This window comes from Corvus kubaryi, unplaced genomic scaffold (assembly GCF_017639235.1).
Source record: "Corvus kubaryi isolate FWS band 111438036 unplaced genomic scaffold, C.kubaryi_AGA036_p1.0 37341, whole genome shotgun sequence".
NCBI classification, from domain to species: Eukaryota; Metazoa; Chordata; class Aves; order Passeriformes; family Corvidae; genus Corvus; species Corvus kubaryi.
In genome coordinates, this window is record NW_024581112.1 from 11,797,449 (window position 1) to 11,820,054 (window position 22,606).

At 45.5% G+C, this 22,606-nt stretch overlaps 1 protein-coding gene and 1 long non-coding RNA gene across 3 annotated transcripts; both read right to left on the reverse strand.

Moving 5' to 3' along the window:
• Positions 1 to 5,228: 5,228 nt before the first annotated feature.
• On the reverse strand, positions 5,229 to 20,115 carry ING4 (inhibitor of growth family member 4). 2 transcript variants are annotated; one of them, XR_006016586.1, is made up of 9 exons: positions 19,866 to 20,115; positions 8,412 to 8,483; positions 8,049 to 8,215; positions 7,725 to 7,839; positions 7,295 to 7,403; positions 6,826 to 6,973; positions 6,363 to 6,424; positions 5,971 to 6,145; positions 5,229 to 5,877 (listed from the first exon to the last, which is right to left on the reverse strand). XR_006016586.1 is itself a non-coding variant. In XM_042031294.1 (8 exons), exons 1-8 carry the CDS (start codon positions 20,098 to 20,100, stop codon positions 6,106 to 6,108), a joined length of 948 nt encoding a protein of 315 aa, XP_041887228.1. In that variant the 5' UTR covers positions 20,101 to 20,115; the 3' UTR covers positions 5,229 to 6,105. The 2 variants fall into 2 exon arrangements, 1 of the variants encoding a protein (XP_041887228.1); XM_042031294.1 differs by having other exon boundaries at positions 5,229 to 6,145.
• Positions 13,270 to 19,839, reverse strand: LOC121666134. Its single transcript, XR_006016587.1, has 2 exons — positions 17,302 to 19,839; positions 13,270 to 16,478 (listed from the first exon to the last, which is right to left on the reverse strand). It is a non-coding gene; the product is annotated as an uncharacterized LOC121666134 (long non-coding RNA).
• Positions 20,116 to 22,606: the final 2,491 nt, after the last annotated feature.

Sequence of the window (22,606 nt, forward strand, 5' to 3'; positions counted from 1 at the left end):
AGGACTCGCGGGAGTCATGTTATCCATGTTGCTATCCAATTGCATGTCAACCCCTAGCTTTGTAAGAGCATGTCTGGTTTGTGAGGGACCACCCTTCAGCAGATGAGCTCCTCTTCCTTGTGTTGCCTGAAATACTTCAGCTATTTCTCAGCGTTTTCCATGCTGTGTGTTCCATCACAAACACCACCAGCAGCAGCAATGTCTGAAAACCTCTTGGAAAATCCAGGACCGTGGCTCACAGACCCAGTGTCAGGCCAGTGAGTTAAACTGGGGGGTTGGGGGCAGGGAGAGGATGTCTGGTCAGCTCAAAACCCCATAAAGACAGAGGCCACAAAGATTAGGTGTGAATTCCAGACTCAGTGGCTTGTTAAGTAGCATCCCCAGAAAGCATGTGTCTTAAATAATTTGAAATGCAAGCAGAGGTGATAGAAAAATGCTTCCCAAACCACCTGTATGTATGTTAGAGAATATGTATGCTAGGAAATAAACACCAGGCTGCTTAGGGAGGAGGCCATGAGCAGTTCTGCTGGTGTAGATGTTAGGGGGGTCTCAGAAAGGGCTCGACAGAGCCGCTGAGACGTGCCAGGTTACGCATTCCTCACAGAACACCAAAGGGAAGTGTGATAGCTCCATTTATTAAAACATACACCTAAAGGAGCAGGTAGAGACAGGCAGCACTCGCTCTGTTCACACAAGGAGCTGGACAGTCCAGAGGAGTCTCCCAGCAGAGGGGACAGCCCTGCCACGAAGCCATCAGCACCATCACACAGCAGACAAGCAAAGACCCCCTTCCAGTTCAGCACCAACTCTTCCAAACACTACTCCAAGATCCCAGTGCTGGACACCTTCACCCCGTGGGAAGGGCTGTAGGTACCAGCCTATGCAGAGCAGGGTGCAGATGTCCATCTCCACAGACAAAAGTGCCTGAGAGTGTTCTGATTTGAACCAAAATTCTCTGAATTGCTGACTTTATTCACAGCTTAAATCATCTTCATTCTGCATTTGTACTTTATTTCAGTGGGTTTACTGTCATTGGCTGAGAACTATGCGAATGTGCTGATAAATATAGACTTTACATTAAAATTGGCACTCTTTTTAACTAGGTAGATATGTTAATCTATTCACATTTGTACAAGCACCGCACAGTTATAACGTGCATTAATTCAAATACTTAATTTACATTTTATTTTGTTAGGAAATAGTGAATGAAGCATTTTTTACTTGACATTTAGAAAATGGAATATTTAATTGATTGCAAAAACAGCATTTAAAAGTGGTTTCTTGAATTATTAATACAACCTAAAATGGAGTGGATACATAAAGCCTGCTTGAACAAACTGCTGTAGTCCTTTTAGGCAGGTTTGTTTCACGCAAGAACAACCTGATCCAACCACACTTTTATCCCTACTGTGAGCAGGGGCTTGGACTGCAAAGCTCCAGAGAGGCTTCTTCCCACCTCAATCTTTCTGTGGTGAGTAAATGGGTTCTTCCAATGACTGCATCATTCAGGCTTTTGGAACGAGGAAATCTCAGGGTCTCACACTTCTTTTTCTTGCTTGCTGTCAATGTGTAAAAAATAATTCCTTTCCTACTCCCAGATGGGGTTTCAGTTTTGAATGAGTTGTTTCTTCAATGGCAGCAACCCAGCCCACTGCAATGAAATGGCACACCCGCAAAAACAGACCCAAGTGGACACCTTGCTGAACATTTCTTTCACACCAAGATGTAGGAGTTTAGTGTTTGTCACAGCTTTGCCTGTCCTTAAGGCTTGGGCACAAACGTGTTTTTTTTTAAAAACTAACACTCTTAGTTTCTTTTATGTATTCAGAAAAATAAACATAAATTAGCATAAATTAATCAAGATGTTTGACTATTTTTATAAATGAAATTCATTTTATTCGATAAAAACAGCTATATTTCTTCTGATACTGTAAATGCTAGGAAGCAGAGTTGGATAAACTTCTTTCAGTTGTCTTTGGGAAGAAAGGTAGGACATTTTGTCTCCTTCTATTAGTCTTTAACTCTTTCAGTACTGCAGTCTCCCTTGCCTACTGCCAGACCCTTAGAGCAGATGTTGCCACTCAGGCTGTCAATGTCTTGACAAGTTTGTCCTCCTTGTTCACGTGGCAGGGAGAAAGTAGAGCTGTGGTTGATTACAAAAAGCACAACAGCTCCAAACTGTCAAACCAGCCAGGTCTGGGAGGACATGGGCTTATTTTCAGTCCCTATGAGCAAGTTGTCTCTTGGGAATGTCTTCCACTGCCAACTTGAGACTTGTGGACCGATTTGGCCAACATTTGAATTGAATATACATGACGGTGAGAGAGTGTCCACCACACGGCTCTGAGTGGTGGTTAGGTAAGTCACACCTTAAGAGTGCTTAAAGAAAGGTTGGGTGTTGCTGAGCTGCGGGGTGAGTTTATTCAAAAGCAGGAGAGGAAGGTGGTGCCACTGGTGGAAGGTGACAGTCGTGGCTGGGATGGTTTCCATGCACATTATGCAGTGGAAATGGTGGTGGCAGAGCCTGAGGGGTGGGGGCCTGGTGAGCACATCTGCTTGCTGGAAAGGGGAATACTTTGTGGACATCCTCGTCAGCACATTTGCCCAGCTACCCAGGAATGATGGCTGCAGATGGGGCAATCAAACTGGGCAAGATAAACCGGTCACTTGTGTGCATGACCAATTATTATTAATAAATGGGCTTAACAAGGCTGGAAAATTCTTCCCTCTTGTCATGCTGTATGGCTCCAGCCTCCTAAAACTCAGACTTGACTTCACTCATCAACTAGGATATTTCCAATCACTCTAAAAGGGCAATTTCTCCAGCACCATTTTAGAAAGTGTTTATGTTGCACTGACAGCTGTTCCAGGAAATCTGCAAGCTAGCCAGTTCTGTAATGGAGTTCATGATTACTTAAACTGAGTGTATCCCTGCTTTAAGCACTTCAATTCTAGGAGAAGTAAACTTCTCAGATCCCATTACCACTACAGTGATCCAGGTAACTATTAACAAGGATCGTAAAAAAAAATTCAAGTAATTTTTGACTGATCTTTTTTTGCTACTTCCTGTCAAACTGATTTTATTTTGTTGACCTGGATTTCTTGCTTGATTTAGAGAGAAGCTATTTACTTCCCCCCTGTTCCAGTATTTCGCATCTGGACTGTTGTGGCAGCCTTCTTGCCATCATTAAGGACCAGAACAGAGCTGGCTCTTTTCCAGCCTTGTAGGTTTTCCCAAGCAGTCCAGAGTCTGACAGAGATCAGCCCACAGATGCCTCCGGGTGGCTTTCACATGATGACAAACACTGTTTATTAAGGACCGATGATCAAAAAAGTCTTTGCCCCAAGAGGTGCCACTTAAAACCCTTCTTTACTGTTTGCCTAGGAAGCACACCATCCCCATATGACACCAGCACCAACACAGAATAAATATTTACAGAACACTTTCCCTCCTCTCATTACAAACAATTCTGCTATCTGCAGTCAGTAATGGACAAGTGCCATGTTCAATTATATCAAAAACAAAAGGCATTCTAAAAAAAGCTGCTCATGTTTCCAGCCTTGTCACTTTCAGGCTTTGTTCCCACTGGCTTCATTTTTGTACTTTGTATTTTCTAGCTTCTACTTGTTCTTTTCCTCCTCTGGTGATTAAATACTGCACAGCTATTGCCCTTATTTCCTCTCTTCCAAGGTTAGCTTTTAATGTGCTTTCATTTGCATTTATACTTGCAAGCCATTTAAAAATGCCTAGGTTTTATCCAAATTTCGGTCTAAATTGTCTCATCATGTAAGTTAGAGCATTCCCTCAGTGGCAGCAGAAGTCCCTGCAATGCTCCTTGCTACTGGCTAGTGCTTCGAACACCTCTCTAGCCCACAGTTCCTAGAGAGCTTGCTGCTAATGCTGGCCATTACAATCCCCTGTCCTATCCCATCGAAACCAAGCTGCTTGGAGCAGTGTTCGCATCCTTCATCCCCCTTGCACTCTGCCCAAAGCCCATTCTCAAGTTCAGGCCACATCCCCCATTTCTTCTGTCAGTTGTGCGCCAGCTGATGTCTGAGTAACCCCCAGCTGAAGAGATCAGTTCTCCTCCCACAGCCTGCTCACCCACTGGATCACAGCACTGTCTTCCTGTTATTAAAACCACACCAGAGACACAGCCAACATCTTCCAGAATTTACTTCACCTCTGCTTAAGAAGGGAAGCCCCAGGAAGTGGTGTAATACAATCTAGGGATCGAGATCCAGACTTATGGCAGGGGGACCACAAACCATATGAGCCAACAGCCTGCAGAGGAACTCATCCTTTTTTCTGCGCAGAATGAACAGAAAAACAGAATTAACACCCCTTCTTGAGGCAAAAGCAAAGACTGACTCAGTGCTAACTCACTTGAAAACAACGTCAGCTTCTGAGCTGATGGCTGCCAGGGTCCCTGTGCAGTGACAAGGCGGGAGTAGTGATCTTCACCAACACTGTCCTCTGAACCCGAGCAGAGCTTTGGCTTCATGACTAAACGAGCAAAATCCTCCATGGATCCTCATACTGGTTATCTGTGTGAGGAAAACGTTTCATGTTTCAGGTGAAGAGCTTAAACCCTCCTGATGAGCAGACCACAAGCAGGAAGCAGACTTGGTTTGTCAGCCTACAGGCTGTGCCAATGGAATTGATAAAGGGAAGCTTCAGTATGGGCCATCTCCTCACAATTACCTCCAGACACTACAGACCTTCGGACCGCAGATCTCCAGAAATTGTTTCGGAGCCTAACGTTATGTTAGTAACAGCAGCCAGAGTTTCTGGCAACAAGCTGATTGTGACCTACTGGGAAGCAAGCTATCAAGGAATCTGGAAAACCTATCCACTTTCTTGGAGACACACGGTTTGTCCTGATGGTTTATTTTCTCAGCTGCGCTGCCCAACAGACAGTGAGGGCTGGCCTTTGCAACCCCCACCCCTCCTCATTTAAGAGAAGGCAACTGATGAAGTAAATGATCAAACAATAACGTGAATAAATGTTCACCTTCTTGTGAGGGCACGACTGAAGGGGCAGGCATTTTTCACAGCCACCAGAAAGCTGAGTAGCTTTTTGCAAGTACATTAGGTACATTTTCAAGCCTGACTTATGCAGAATGTCACTTCTTAGTGCTGCTCAGGATTGCTACATGAAACAGCTGCACCACATTCACCATTTACAATAAAAGCAGAGCTAAGAGAGAAAGAAAAACTAGAGAGACCAATTGCCACAGTTTATTTTAGAGGTGACACCAAGGCAAACAGAGTATTTGTTTCAATTCATTTTATTTAATTCTGTATTATACAAGTGGGATCTGAATTCCCAAACTTCCCACCATCGACATAATGGAGAAGCACCACTACACAAGAGGAAGGCAGAATTTTGAAGCCGGAAGACAGACTGGACCGAGCTGTTTCTCCCCACGTGGTCAGAAATTCTTCCTCCTTCACACAGTGTGCTTCCCAGACCAGCAGGTTTACCCCAGGAATGAGAGAGACAAAGCTAGCTCTAAACACTCCCTCTGCCTCCTCCTCTCCCCAAAAAAAGAGGCTGCTCAATGCCAGCAGTGGAATGGTTAAAGACAGGGAGCACATCAGGTTTTCAGTCTCTCAACCAGCCCACTAGATTAAGAAGTAGCCTGGTTACTCCCTCTCTCCTGAAAAAGATCCAGGAAAATGAATGACCTAAAATGCTGAAGACTTACCTCCTTTCCTTCCCCCATCCCATAGCCTTGCTCTCTAAGCAGAGAGTAGGCAATGAACTCTGAGGAGGCTGAAGGAAAGCCAAGGAAAATCAGGGGCTACCTGAATCCCTGGGAATCTGGTGGCTACCCTGGTGCCCTCATTCATTCCCTTTGAGGTTCAGAGACCTGTTTGGAATAGTACACAGAGAGGGCCTCCCTTAAGGACTCAGAAGCAACCAGGGATACAGAACACACAGGAACCACCGTGAGGGTACACACCATTCCAGGGATGGCCCAAACCACAAACAGGGCAAGACTTCCCCTCAGCCAAGGCCCCAAGGGCTGGGGGAACTGGCACGAGGCCCTGGCAGGGGGAAGAGAGCTCCTGCAGCAGTACTGAGGTCTCATGTGAATTTACTTCTTCTTCCTCTCCTGGGAACAGCGAGGGCAGAACCTGTTAGAAAGGGAAGTACAAAGCCAACATTGAGGGCATGACGTGAACCTCAAGTACATGGTCCCAGAAGACCTTTTCCAAAGTCCCTGACAAAGCCTTAATTCAAATTTTCCTTTTAATGATATCTTCTAAGTGTGTATATACAGTACTTTTTCTCCTGCCACCTAGGACCTCCCCTTTCCAAAGGCCAATGGGCCCCCCAGACTGTTTCACTCACCATTTTCCTCTTGGTTTTGTTGTCAGACCCACACAGGCAAAATGAAACCATTCAATGGAACACTGTTGGGATGAAGAGCAGCCAGTTAAAGAGCAGTTTTCTCTTGAAATTGTTGCTTTTGGGCTACGAGAGTTTCCCAGCATTTGATCACAAACTCCTAAAACCCTAGCAGTGATCAAGGATTGAATACTCACATCCACCCTACACACTGTTAGCAAGGAGAGAACTCCCCTTCTCCCTTGCTAGGTTCAGGGACAAGAAAACATTTTAAGGAAAACCCTGAAGAAAGAGGCACTTCAGAGGTCATGGCCAACCACACCTCTGCCCTTCCCAACTACCTGAGGTAAGCCCTCTCCTTGTCACTGCTTGCTGTATCAGGCCCCACCCAAGCAGGACAAGATTTTCCATGCAAGACTCATCTCTACTCCATTCCCTCCCCTTTCCACCAAGTGCAGGCTCTTACATCTGGGTTGTCACAGCCAATCATCTCCCCATAGGAGACCTGGTGGCAGAGGCAGTAAGTGGGTTCATTGGGATCCACAGGCATATCCAGTACATCCGAGGGGTGCACATTTCCAAAAGTGACTGAAGGCATCCCATACTCTGTGCTACTGCAGGACAGGAATAAAGTAGGTCAGCAAAGTAACAGGCTTTGAGTCCCTTCCTGTGTCCCCAGACAGTGCCTTTGTTTGCCAGAGACAGATACTTCTCTTATTTAAGTACATACACCCAACTCCAATGGAGTGACCTGCTTTCCCCTTCAACCCACACTCCCCTGAAAGAATAAAAGTTTCCTTCCTCTTGCTTCCCAAGAAGGGACAGAGGGACACACTGTTCCAGTCTGGGGATCAGCTATCCTTCTCAGGGCTAGGCCTGACTTGGTCTGATTTCTAGTGCTGCTTCTCATTCCCTCAAGTCCCTTGAACACTTACGTGCGGACGAGCTTCAATTTCTTTTGGGCAGTTTTTGGTGCTTCCTCATCAGAGTTCTTCCCTTTAGAGCGAGCGCGGGCAGCTTTTTTCTCTTTCTGGGCTCGACCCTCTGGGAAGAAGAGAAAATGGTGTTGCTTCTGTCACCCCACCAAAACAGACAGCTGACAGTGACAACTTCTCCAGCACTAAAATACACTCCTACTTTGGAATGTATATTGGCTTTGGGCCATGCACCCCATCTTAATTTATCTAGCAGCCTTGAATATGCTCACACAAGAAGAGCCCAGGTCACCACCTTTTTACCTGTCCTTCAGATTCCAGCGCAACAGTCTTTGATCTGCACCACTCCAGTACCTGCCTTCATCCCCACCACTTCCATAGTCACTTGGCTGCCTCCTGAATCAATCTGCAGCCCAGTGGTGGTACTCACTCTTCTTGCCCTTGCTGGAAGAACTGTCATAGTCACTCGACTCTATCTGCTTCTCCTTCAGGTCTGCTTCGAAGCGAGCGAGGTCTGTGTCCAGCCGCCGGATGTGCTTATCAACCTGCAAAGACAGTAGTGACCAGGAGTTACCCTGGACAGAGCCCAGGAAGGCAAAGAGAGGACAAAGAGGGGACAAAGGGGCAGGGGGCTTGCACTAAAGAGATGAGGAGCAAGAGTGGGCACGGCCTAAACATGAGAGATCAGGGCCTTCTGAGATGGGCGGCTTTATCGGGGGTTCACACGATAAGCACGAGACACTTCCCTTCATACCATCTCGTAGGTCTGCATAGCCAGCTGAACCTTGTCGTCCCCAAATTCCTTGCACTTTCCATAGGCCTCCTGGATTTGCTTGAGAAGCCCCAGTTTTTCCTCTGAAGACAAAGTCCGTGCATTGCTGATATACTCTGTGGCCAACTTATCGATCTCTGACTTGAGGTCTGAAACAAGTGTACCATTAAATACACAAACACCACACACACACTACAGTGCCCTCCATGAGGAGAGACTGAATGACTAGAGCAGCTCCAGGCCTCCTCCCCTGCCTGGTGATTCCCATGATAAAAGCAAAGCCAAGCAAAGTTGGTCAAGCTACATACTCCTTGTCTTGGCAGAAAAACCATCTCTAATCCTCACCTTCTGTCCTCTGATCCAGATCTCGCATGAGCTGGAAGTTTCTCTGTAATTCAAATGGCAGGTTCTCAATACCTGCAGAGAAAGGAGAATACATGGAGAAATCAGGTTCTTGCCCACGATGCCAAGGCAGGAAAAAAGCTAACCAATAACAACAACTCCTCTGCTGCACATTAGCCTGCTTCCATTTGTTGCCAGCCCCAAAGGAGACAGGCTATAAAAAAGTGATATATTTAATGCAGAAGCATAGTTCTAGAATATATATTAGTTAGCAGAAAACTGCTGCCATGCAGAAAGGTCCACACTAAGAAAGCAGAGACCCAAAATCTGTAATGAGTGCCAGTCATTATAATATGATGTCTCCATCCAAAAACTCCACTCAGTAATGAAAAAACCAGCACAACAGCTGGCAAACAAAGCCATTTAGTTATTTCTACACAAGGATGTAAAAATTAAAGTTGATCAAATGCTAATTCACTGAAAAGTGAGTCTCTTTAATGCATCCATTTAACATATAGGGGAGAGTAGACACTTTGGGCAGAGCAAAGATCAAGTCTGAGATGGGATGGGAAACAGAGACCAGTCTTAACCCCCTCTGACTCGTTATTTGTTGTGCCTTCTGCACTGTCATCTCAGTGTGGTCTGTCCAACACCTGGAAGGATGCCACACACAGGGAATAATAAACATTTGTAGGACTCTGAATGAGCAATGTGAAGTTGATAGTCAATTAATTTTCAATGCACTATGCTACTTACCCCCTAGGCATCACCAGATGCTCAACTGGCAAAGCTGATAAAAACAATTCTAATTTTTCCATGCCTGTCTAATCAAAACAAGATCTAGTGTCACCACATTAACCTGGAGTCTAAGCTTGATTACTGTCATCTTTATACCTAATGAAAAAAAATAAATCTCTCTTGCAGGTTTCAAAAAAAAGGTGGTGGGAAAAGCTCTTCACAAACACAACGTAAGCATGTCTGAGCTTCCCAAACTTGCTCTCCAGCTCACAGGGAGTGCAACTGAAGGTGTGTCTGGCCATCACCAAAGCTGTCCAACATCTCAGTCTGGGCAGCAGTCTATTTTCACTGCACGTATTTCTACAGCAATGAATGCTTTTCCACTTCCCTGAAGAGCAACCCGTTGACAGGGAAGGTTCTGTATGCAAGAGGAAGGTTTTAACAAGTTTTAACTACTACATAACAGGATGTGAAATTAATTTCTGTAAGAGGTAAAACCAACTGTGGGCCTTGCTGAGCACAGAAGTTGTTCCTTTTACTTAGTTTTTTGCCCAAACAGCATAATAATAAGTTACATACAGCATCCTTAGGAGCAGTCAAGCTGCTGCTTCAACAGATTTCTGATGCCATTTCTGATTTAGTTACCTGAGAAATGCTCAAAGAGTAGGTGTCCTTAAGTACCCAGATACATAATACACAGCACATACACATCACCCCTCTGCATTCAAGGACAGTTAACAGTGCAAATTCAGATTCTGAAAAATTACTAAGCGTCAAAATGAAGTCTGTCAGCATATCCTGAATCTGATACTTCCATGTTTGTTCAGCATGGAAGACTTCACACAAGCTTTAAGCAGCTGACTACTGGATTACATCCCTACGGTTTGAAAAAGCATCTCAGAACAGACACAGTGCTGAAAATGATTATTGCTTATAGAGGGAGCTTACAGCAGTGATGAAATCCAGCTTGGGAATCTAGGGACCATGCCTTTTTCCTTCCTGCAATCCCCAACCTCATCAACTCTAAACCTTTCAATTTATACAGCAAATGAAACATGGCTCATACTGCAGCACGCTGCTTTTAATTCCTCTCCAAAGCATCCGCTGCAGAAGACAAGACAGGTATTCTCTAGAGGAAAACAGAAGCTGTTCCTGCACTGCACACAATATGTCAAATTTATATTGAGTTTATTAATCCTGGAAGATCACAGCTTTGAAATTCTGGACTTTGTGGTTTTTAGAAAAGATTAATGTAATTTCTTTTTCTCTTCTGAAAAGGACAGATGGTAAAAGCACAAATTCCACCAGGTACTGTCAGTTTTCCCTCAGCAGGGCTAGAAACCTTTCGCTAGAGCAAGCACCTGAGCCAGCACAAAAACCAGTAGGATGCTACTCTGCGGGCAGAACAACCCCACACGAGGTTACAGTCACATTTCACAGCCATGTTCTTGCACCAGGAGAAACTCAAGCAGGAGTCTGATTCTGCTACCGAACCTGAAAGGAACTGTGCTCTAGTTTTTACAGCTGTCACTGTACAAATCTGCCACCACCAGTAATGCCAGCACATGCCCTCGTCTGGACAGCATCAGTCCTTCTCTTGCCTCTACGTGCCTGGCCTTGTCTGTTCAGCCTGTGCCCCCCAGCCCTGAGAGTCCCTCTCTCCCCAGTGCCTGCTCCCCTCAGTGTCGGCCCCTCGGCCGGGCCAGTGGCTCCCCTGCCTCATATCTCCTGCCTCCAGGTGTGCAGAGCCCTCTGCTCCCAGCAGCTCTCACAGTGTGGGGAGAGCCGTCACCTTGGTCTGGCTCTGGCCGAGCAAATGCTCAGCACAGGCACCATGGGCGGATCATTTAAGCGCGTCTGGGTCATGATCTGGGGCTGACGAGACAAACCCCTGTCAGCTGAATTCCTTCCCTGCTAAAACCAGCAAAATGATTTCCTAAAACCACAGCAAAATATTTCACTCTGCAAATCTATTGCCGGACGAATGTTCTGCCACTGCTTCGTCAATAAACTGGGAGAAAATGAAACAAGTGACAGTACAGTGACTTTATAATCAGAACTGCTACAAAGATATTTATCTGTTCAACTGAAAGTGGAAGGGAGCTGAGCACACCATTACAAATTATGATCCAGAGAGAGTCTGGCAATAACAAAAAGCTTAACAAGATAAAGCTGCAGCTAAGCAAGTTATAACTGAGCAACAAACTATTTGTCTGGTACATAACTTAATCTAGCTATGGGGATGTTTACTACTATCTGCAGCTTAACTCCAAAGCTCTTGCATAGCCTTAAACAGAAGTGATTCTCTGCGTCACAGTATTTATCACAGGGGCCAGAACACTTGCTGAAATTGCCTGACATGTGCTGTGCTGGCTATCAGACATCACCACCCAATAAGACTCATTAAAAAAAAAAAAAAATCTAGATTTGAGTCTCCAATTTCCTCATTCTACCACCACACTTTTCCTCACTATTTCTAAAAACATTCATGTTATTTACGTAATTTCATTTCCTCCTGCTTTTCTCTTTTCCTCTACAATTAATTTTGCTTGTTCATCTTAGTAAGATTCACCTAAAATTATCATGACTAAATACTATCATAAAATACCCACGTAATTCTCAGATTATGAAACCGAAAATGGTGAAGAAAAAACACCCTAGAGACATCTTTGATCACTAGAGAAGAGTGATGAAACGCAACAACGGACAGAAAAATAAGGAAAAGCAAGGGCCTCTTTCCACACAAATGGCACAGCAGTAAGAGAGGAAGAGGAGGATGGTGAAAATGTACAGGAAAGAAAGTGCTAGCAAGGCCAACAGCTTGACCCAAAGCATGGGCTGGCATTAACGCAACTGTGTCACACAATCCCAGAATGGGTCAGGCTGGAAAGGACCACAGTGGGTTATCCAGCCCAACCTCCCTGGTCAAGCAGGGTCATCCCAGAACACATGACACAGGATTGTGCCCAGATATTTCTGGAATATCTCCAGTGAGAGAGACATGACAACCTCTGTGGGGAATCTCCTCTAGTGCTTGGTCACCCACAGTAAAGTTCTTCCTCATGTTCAGGTGGAACTTCCTGTGCATCAGTTTCTGCCCATTGCCTCTTGTGCTGTTGCTGGGCGCCACTGAGAAGAGTCTGGTTCCATCCTCGACACCCTCCCTGCAGATACTTACAGACATGGATGAACCCCTCTCAGACATCTCTTCTCGAGGCAGAACAGGCCCAGCTCCCTCAGCCTTTCCTCACAAGAGAGATACTCCAGTCGCCAAATCATCCTCATTCCCCTCTGCTGGACATGTTCCAGGAGCTCCATGTCTCTCTTTAATGAGGAGCTCAGAACTGGACACTGCACTCCAGATGCGCCTCAGCAAGGCTGAGTAGATGGACAGGATCCCTCCCTCGACCTGCTGGCAGTGCTTTTCCTAATGGACTCATTGCACAGATCCATACAGAAGCCTTGTGCAGCCCTACTGACTCCTCTCATGGTACAATAATCCTGAAAATCACTGGTGCAGGTCTCTCAGCGAGTTTTTCTCACCCCTTCCTTTTCTTACCTTGTTTTCATTTCTGATCACAAGCTAAAGTCTCTCTACCTACCTTCGTCTTTCCTTTCCTTGTATGTTATTCCTTCACTATCCCCATTCTTCTTTTGTCTTTTTTATTCTCCTCTTCCCTTCTTTCCCCCACTCATTCTTCCACAGGCATCCATAACCATGCTGTCTTCTCCCTTAAGAACCACGCTCTCTCTCTCCAAAAGTCAGAATCCAACACCACTTCTTTTCCTCTCCAATAATTATTACTTTATTTACTTCTTTTTAGAAACACACGTGGGATGTCAGGTGCAGGCAACTGTTATTTAAACTTCAGCTACTTAACTCAGATGTTAACTGTGACATACAGACACAGAGAGCAAGCCTACACAGCCTGATAACTTCCATTGTGCTTCAATCCTCTGCAGCACGTCTGTACTGTGCCAAACAATGGATTTGTGCTGTCCAAAGTCCTAAAAACAGATCAATAACACCAAGGACCATCCAAACAGACAGTGCCTTTCCCAAGACATCCGTTCACCCACCATGTTTAGACGCATTTTTAAATTTTATTAAAAAACGGGAAAATACATTTTAAAACGTAGCCACGGTTGCTTTATTGAACAGCTTAGATTTCAGCAAACACTTTAGACACCACATTGCTGAAGACAATTAAAAAATTCCTGCTCGTGCCACAATGAGAAGGTAAGTTCTTTGCCCCCCAAGACAGCAAACTGGCTGGGATGTTGCAGGGGAAGCACATCGGACTTTTCGGTACTCCTCGATTCTCATAATTTTGTAGCACTTGAAGTATATCGCAGGACAACTGGCTAGCAGCAATCTTCAGGAGCTTCCTTGCTCCCTCATTAGGGGGCAGGGTGTTTTATATCCCTCCTTTCAGAGTGTTTCACCCTTTTAAACTACTGCTTCTACTCTGTCCTGCGTTCCCAAGTAACCAATCACCTTCCTACGCAGTTTATTCAAATTGGTGCTTGAGCACAATGTATCCTTTTCCCTCTTTTCAGAGATGGCTCAGCCCTGCTGCAATAAAAAATTCTAACCTGTACCATTATCCTCACAACACTTTGGTAAGGGATAATCCTACCTTACAGTTTTACAAAGAGGGTGCTCAGGTGCATGGCAGATTCATTTAGCCACAGCCACCCAGGAATTCTGTGGCCACATCATATATCCCAAGCTTTGGGCCAGTGTGCTGCACACCAGTCCACCCAAGCACATCTACTTCAGGCATTGTCCAAAGAAATGGGCATCAGTCAGCAGTGACAGTCAATGTCAGTGACAGTCAGCCATAGAACCCCAATACTCCCCGCAAAGTGTGGGCCCTTTTCTCAAGGAGGGAGGGCTCTTTTTGTTGTTTTCTTATTACAGTAGCTCAATGCTACAGCATCCACAGCCAGGATAGCAGGCAATGTTGTTAAGTCTCAGCAAAGGCATCTTTATTGTTAAAGATCAACCTTGATTTCAGAAGCTTGGAGGACTTGGAAGACTGACACAGTAGATGAGACTAGCAACACTCCTGGCATTTCCAGCCTGCCACAGACCTCCAAAGGAAGGGAAAACCACCAAAGAGATCACAGGGCTGTTTGCCAAAACAATGACATCAGATTTGCAGTTGGGTAAGTGAAGAAATACAGAGAAAACACAGCATACCTTGCCATGTAAAGCCATCTTGTATCGGCTCCGATAAAAGTATCAGCCAACAACAAAATCAATTCTAAATGAATTGGTCATTAAATGTATCAGCTCAGCGTGGGCTGTGCCAGTTAGCTTTCACACAGAAACAAATGATGCCTATGAATCACCAAATTCTCTCCTCTGCACGAAATCTTTTGTAATTTTCCATAGATCATGTGTGGTGCATCACAGGTGTAACTAATCCACAGTCTCAGTAAGGTGAAAGGCATCTTTCACTACACTAAAGCAGTGACAAGTATAGAAACCATTTACTGAGACACTTGCATTTCTGAAGAATGATGTGAGAAACCGGAGAGGCAGGGACAAGGGGGTATGGCTGCACGCTACACTGGGGAGGGGATAAGAATAATGAAGGTAGGGAAAGTGAGAGATAAAAGAACTGCTGGGGAATTTGGAACACTGCCAGGTCTGGGAAGGAATCAAGGGCTCGCCTACAGCAATTTCCGACATCACACCCATGTCCTCCAAGAGCATTAAGATGATGATACCCATCGCACCCCCATGTGATGAAGCCATACAGAGGGAAATCCAGGCAGATGTAGTTATTCCAAAAGAATAATCCCATTTTACTGGGCTAGCTAATGTTATCGAAGAACGAAAGGACATTCCCACGTCGGTTGTAGGAGAAAGTAGATGACTTCCATGAGGGCATGTGCTGCTTCTGTTGCTCTGTGCTTATGCTGGCTTAAGTTTTCTAGCAGTGACAAGCCCTGAACTGGTGCATCTCTATGTGCCTACTGATACATGCAAATAGAAGGAGCAAAGGAAACTCGATGCCTCCCTAACCAGTGTAAAAAAGGGGGAAACCCCAAGGTTTTAACATTGATTACATAGAACCACGTTAACTTACCAGCTGAGCTCTCTTCATCTAAGCCTGTTGTCTCCATCACCCTCGGCACTGAGGCAGATACGTCCTAGTGCCTGCTCCTGGAACAGGTCCTGACTGGTGGCCTCCAGGGCAACAGAATTAATATAATGCAGCCATCTGAGCAGCCAGGCCTGTGACATCTTTTTGCCTCTCAAGCTCACCAAGGTTACCTGCTACTCCTGCTGCTCATGACTCTCCCAAGTGTTTAGGTCTAATTTAGATGAAATGCTGGCTTTAGTTCCTCAGGGTTTTGAGGTGAGGGAAGATGGAAACAGTTCTTGTTGTTGAGGAGAGATACATGCCTTGGTATGGTTGCCATAAAAAATGATTAATGTGTTGTCACTAAGTACACTTATTTTATTCTGGCACCCATGAGGTGGGTAAACAGGGAAGCACTGATGGTAGAAAACACAGGTGGTTGCACAGCAGTTCCCTCTACTGTAAAGACAATCCCTACCCTCATGGCACACTCACATATAGACAGAGACTTGATTTGGGACTGTTTTCTGAGTATGTGTGCTTAGACGATGGCTTTCACAAAGGAGCTCTACAGTCCTCTTGAAACTTCCAAACATGAAGAAAACTCAGGGTTTGCATCTCACCTTCTGGAAAACCTGTGTGAATCACACGATCCCTTTCTCCCCTTCAAAGTCTCCACAACAGTATTTCTAACCCCGTACAAGAGGCAACACTGAGCAAAGCACACTAACTCAATTTCAAGCAAGTGCAAACTCTTCTCAGGAGTCTTTATGCACATTCCATCTTTTATTCCCAAAACACTGTTTTCTTCCTTCTTCTTCCGCCTCCATTCCTTTCTACATCTCTTAACTCCTTTGCACCCATAGGCTTTCCCTCACTAAAGCTGCACTGCGTTACTGCTAGAGGGAAAGCACTTTTTTATCTCGCTTTCTCCCCTCAGAACCAGGCATAAAATGGTTTAGAAACTAGAAGGAGGACAATATTTGAAGAGACGGAAATCTTTTTATGCTTAAATTCAGCCACTGGAGAAAAGCACTCAGGAAGAAGAGAAGTGGAACAAGACACATTCCTTGTCTCCCATTCCCTGAATCCTTTGGCTCGGTGTAGTCATTGAAGAGACAGCTTCAGTGTAGGATGAAGGAATGAAGGTGATCAGAGTAGACAAGACATGGAGTTTCTCTGTCAGGATGCTCAGCACAGAAGGAATGTGCATATTTTTCTGCTGCAAAAACATCTGCCAAGAACATAACACATTTCAGACAGATCTGCTTTGTAATTAACAGCTTAAAGCCACGGAAAGGGCATGCCTAATCCCAGGTCTAAACCCAGTTTCAAATTACAGCAAGGACTTGAAAGCTGTTGAAATGCCAGACCTAAGAAGCTTCCAGACACCTTTTACTAAGAGAACAGCTCTTAACTTCACTATTCCACAAAAAGAAAATGGAAAAGAACTTTAGATGTCTAAAGTAGAGGACTCAAAATATTTGAATTGAAGCAACTGGGGCTATATGCCTAGCTTTGCCAGACTGCTCATGCATTTTAACACACAGGTTTTAATTACCTAATCACAGGATGCTTCATCCAAGGTGTTTCTCATTCCCAGTGACTGAGCACTGATTCAAAGTTATATTTTATTCTCTTTGCTCAATACAGAGTCACATGCTCAGACCCAGAGCTCCATCTGAAAACTGACTTTGTAGTCAGCTTTTCAAGGTGTTCACTATTGTGACGCTAAAATGTTTTCACAGTGCTGCAGTGGAGTGGCCCATTTCCCTCACCAACAGAATGAAAGCCAAGAGATTTACTGAGGCCAAGAGATTAAAGCCAAGAAGACCAGCTAATTACAAACTTGCCTCTTGAAATGTGCAAAAATGCTTCATAGCCTGACTTTTCAGAATTATCTGTTCAAGGCAGGCTTCAGCTGCAGCTATGAGCATTCTGCACATCTGCTCCTCTTGACTAAAAATTTCCACTCATAATCTGAAGGAAGCACAATCCAAGCAAGGAAAACCTGTATAAAGTGGGACTCACAACATAAATAAAAACATCAAACTCACTTTGTCAGAGTGGTATTCAACTGCTTCAAACAGGAGGCCACTCTTTTTCTTCCTACATTCTTCACTTAATTCCTTATACACCTTCCTTCATTCAAAGATATGAAGAGGTCCTACAAATAACTGCCCTCTTTCATCACACATTCCTCATTCATTCCCTGAGCAGATCCAGACAGAAAACCATATGAAAGAGAATCCCTGCGGGAGGAAAAAACACATTCAACAGAAAACTGTGTCTGCAATAGCACTACACTACTAAAACAATTCCGTTCCAAGACACAGATGTAAATTAAGAATTAGACACTTTTTATAACAGATGACCAAAAGTTCTGGACTATTTCTTTCTATCAAATTTCAGGAAGTTTTAGGACATTGGTGAACTGCTTTAAAAAAGAATTGAATGTTTTTAAAACACTAAAATAATGGGGGGAAAAAAGGGAATTAGCAAGTAGGAAACAGAATCAAGCATTAGATTAGCATCAAGAAGAAGACTTGTGTCTAAAATCCTGTATGCATTTTCACAGAGTCAGGAGTTCAGGCAGAACTTCAGAAGAGGAGAGCAGGCTTAGAGAAGAACAAAATGGGTAATTAGAAATATATGCTATCACCTATCAGCAGCCTAACTTACTGAAGACTGTGATGGGTGCTCTTTGGCTCTAAGTATCACAATTCATATACGCTGTTCTAAAAGAAACCTAGAATAAGCACAGCAAGTGTCTTATGATTAGCTAATAACAGGAAGTAATATTGCACCAGACAAAACTGAAAAAGGCCTTAGAGATCTAAGGGTAAGAGAAAAAGGCTAAACCACCAGAATGAAGAATGTTTTGCTCTTCCTAAAATCTTTGTAACCAGATACTTTTAAGGACTTTTAGATTGCGCACATTGCTTTCTTTTTTTAAAAAAGTACGATACCTCAACAACAACAGTGACTCTACCATATTAATATCCACCTTCAACAGGACAAGAATCTCTACAACAGTTGCAGGACCACAAATCTCAGCTGAGAGAGGAGAGTTGGTCATTTCCTCTGCATGCCTGTACTTGAGAGGAAGAGGAGTTCCCAGGGGGTTGGTTGATTTTAAATGACTGTGATGACATGATCCAGAAGTGTTTGACTTTGGCAGGAGCATTCTCCAGCCATCAACCTTCCCTTCTCTCCAACTGGGTACCTACCACACCTCTCCACCCTCAGTGCTGCATCCTGCTCATCTCTGCCTACTGACTGCAGATCCCAGTCTTTGCTCTTTATCTTTGCTCTGCAGCTCTTACCGAAAATACACCTCTGCCCTCCCAGGAGGAAAACCCTGCATCCTCCCTATGCACTTACTCCCTATCCATCTGCTTTTATCTCCTCTTTCCCAGCCCTTGTCCTCCCAACTGAGGAGCCTCAGTCAACTGCAGTTCTTCTACAACGGAATGAGAACCGCACAGGAACATAAATCTTTGCTCCTCTCCAACAACCTGCCTCCTCATCCAGCTCTTCTTCCTGGCTTTTGCATCCTCCTTCCTTGCAGCTCCTAGATCCTGTTCAACTGCAGCTTCTTTTCAGCTTTCACTGACATTTATTATGGTTCTTGAACATTCTCACACATTTTCTTTCCTAATGACAAAAAGGAGCACTAAAGACACAAGGAACGAGACCCCCTGTGTCCATATCAACACCTTATCACTTCTGTGCTGGAAGAAATCCAGTGCAGCAAGATTTCTGAAGAGCCAAACTCCATTTCTTGTATGCATATGCAGACAGTGAGAGATTTAACTGGCTGGGTACAGTGAAGCAGAAGACACATTACCAGAACTACCCAGCTTTAAACACACCACCCCATGAACATACTTCTCCTTCTCTAGTGCCAACACCAGACCAGCAGGAAAACATGAGAACAGCATTCCCCAAAGAACAGGTTATTGAATCTTAACTCATTAGTCCATTCATTGAGAAACAACTCTTCTGATGGATCTGCTTGGCTATTTTAAGAACATGTGGGTAAAAGATGCACTGAAAGTCTCATCCCCAAAGGACAGAGTTTGACAAAGTTTTAAGCACCTTAAGGCAGGATGGTAAAATAGGAGGTACCATTGGAGGGCTCCGATAACGTTACCTACTCCATTAGCATTTACAGAGCTCCTCTTTGGCCAAAACCGCAGGGCTGCATTTGTAAACTAACAGCGTAGAAAACTATCATAACTGCCCCCCCCTTCCAGATCCTAAAGTTATCTCTGGCTCGATGTCTATCCCGGGAAACCACTGACAGCCAAGCTCCCGCTCCCGAGAGGCGGCTGAAGCAGCACCGGGCTCCTTTCTCCTGGGACAAACCAGTCACGGGGCCGCGGTGTCAGGGCTCCTGCAGGAGCTGCAGCCGAGCCTTGCCCCACGGACGGGGCCTCTCCGCACGGCCCGGGGACCGGGCGCCCGACAGCCGGGCCGGGCTGCGCCCGAGGGGCTGGGAGAGCCCGCGGGCACCCTGGGCAGCGCTCGGCCCCCGCGGGGCTCCGCCCCCTCGGCCCGTCCGTGCCCCCCCGGGCCGGCTCAGCCGCGGCCTCGGCCCCGCCCCGGCGGCTCTTACTGTCCAGGTAGTGCTCCAGGTACATCCCCGCCGCCATCTTGGGCCCCACACACCGGCGCTTCCGGCGGGAAGCGAACGCGCGCGCCCCCCGGAAGCGGCGCTGCCCGGCTGCGAAGCCGCTTCCGCCCGCGGCCCGGGCACTTCCGCCCCGCTCCCGCCGCCATTTCGGGCTCTGCGGGGCTGCGCCGGGTGGTCCCCGCGGAGGGCGGCGAGGGTGACCGCGGCACTGGGGCATCGTTCCCACGAGGAAAGGCTGAGGGAGCTGGGCCTGTTCGGCCTGAGAGGCTCAGACGACTGAGAGGGGACCTCATCCATGTCTATAAGTATCTGAATGGAGAATGTCAGACAGACTCTTCTCGGTGGTGCCCACCACTAGGACAAGAGGCAACGAACAGAAACCGATGCACAGCAAGTTCCACCTGAACAAGAGGAAGAACTTCTTTACTGTGCGGGTGACTGAGCACTGGGACAGATTGCCCACAGAGGTTGTGGAGTCTCCCCCTCTGGAGATATTCCAAAACTGTCCGGAGGCAATCCTGTGCCATGGGCTCTGGGATGACCCTGCTCGAGCAGGGGGGTTGGAGCAGTGACCCTCTGTGGTCCGTCCATCCTGACCCATTCGATGAGCCTGTTGTCTGGGCGAGGACGTGCTGTTGACTTGTTCCTATGGTTTTCCATTCGCCTCGTAATCCACCAGTGACGAGCAGCTGCTGCTGTGTCACAAAAGGAGACGGGTGGTCTCTGCTGCTACAGGACTGGTACAACCTAACACTTCTAATAGACTAACAAAACAAGGGAATGAAGTTAAACCTGTGACCATGCTCTCTTTTTCTTCATCATGCCAGACCACTTTTGTGACCATACACCACGAGCCACTTGAAGGTTTAGAGCCCCTCGAGCTATGGAGTTGAGGAGCCCTTCCCCAGCCGTCCATTGCTACATGCACAGCGTGGAGTGGTGAAGTCACATGTGGGTATGGAGGGACTGAAACAAAATTATCTTACTTCTTTTGATCCTTAGGTTCTAAGATACACAGGCTTGTTTTTCCAAGAGGTCAGCATTCATTTAGCATCCTATACAGTTTAGGAGGCACTGGGTTTGGTAAATACTACATTTCACCCACCTTTCTCCTGCCTACTCCCCTACACCGTTCTGGTTTTTTCTGACAGTCTGTATAGTGACAGCCATTGCTCAGGACTCAGTGCTCCCAGATTCTGGCCACAAGGAGAAGTGACTACATTTCTTTTTCTCTCTTTCCTCCCAAAGATCTTCCAAGACACCATGCCTTTATTTAGATGGATATACTGGCATTAAGTCTTCCAGCAGCCTGCACTGCAAGACTGAGAAGGTGTTATATAAAGGAATTGCAGCTGTTCGTACTATGAACTATCTTACTGTTAAAACTATTTGGTTAGTTCAGAGATCCCCTATGTTCTGGAGTTTTCCATTCCTCTTCCTACAGTCATTTAAGTTAATTATGACATATTTTTAATTATTCAAAACACATTTCTTAGTCTTTTCAGTTCCCATGTGGAGCAGCTGGCTTCAGTTAGCTGAACATTATTGTTAAGCCTCACTTTAAAGTACTTCAAAATTCTTGTATAAACTGCCTTACACTCTTAATTAAGGGGAAGGATGTGGCTGTTACATAAAAAAAAAAAATCTGCTCTCTATACCATGTCACAGTCCTAAACCAGAATCTCCCAAACACATCCTGCTTGGGGCTACCAGGGTGAATAGAGCTGATGTTAAGAATTAGACATTCTTAGACATCACTAATTTGGTTAAGAGACCACCTGGGAACCCCGTCTTATCCCCCAAGCCAAGGCTAGGAAGATGTCAGAATTCTAGACCACTGAAATGGAGAGACAAACTCCCTCTGGACTTCTTGCCATTGCAGATACAAACGACAGGGCAAAGAAGAGACAAAAATCGAAATGCCTAAAATCTAAATTGCCAATCTCAGTAAAGTGTACAATTGTACAGTCTTTAACTGCATGAACTGCCACTGTGAAGTTGCAAAATAAAGGGGAGAGGCAGTTTTGTGTGCCTGTGTGGTCTCACAGCAGTAGAAACTCTACCATTCTAGCAAAAACTAGTTCTGAGCCCTCAGTCCAGGAAAGCTTGTTATTTTTGCTTTCTTTACAAAGTCAAAAAGAAGGTTTGCATTGCTCAGGTCTCCAGAAGCATCCTCAGCCACAGAGGAAGTGTCACCATGGTAGTTATTCGTTGAGAGGTGGAATATTTTTTAGAGTAAACGCTTTATCAAGTTGAAGTCTGAGCATGGGCACAGACGATGGGCAGGAAGGTGCTTTCCCAGCTGAAATAAGCTCTAGAGACCCGTGACCATTTGTGTCTAAGCCTCAGCCAGCCTCATACGCTGATCCCTTGGCAAGTGCGGTAGTAACAAAGCCACATAGGCTAACCCCTGTGGTTATCACGCTCCTCCCCCTCACCCCAGTTTGCTACTACAGCTCCATCCTGTAGTTAATCCTGCAGGTAGCTCCTGGTTCAACAGAGGACCTGTGGGATGATTGGTGCTGTCCAGGCCTACACACCTCCCACAGGGAAGCTGCACGGCCTACGGAAGCAGTCTGCAGGAGTGGTTCTCAACCTTTATTGCTCTACAGATGTCGGTGTGTTTTCCCTTGGCAATGTAAACGTCTGCATACCAAATTCAAGCCTCCAGCTTTTCAGTTACCTTAATAGACTTCTTAAATGTTGTCCAAGGACTGTGAGGT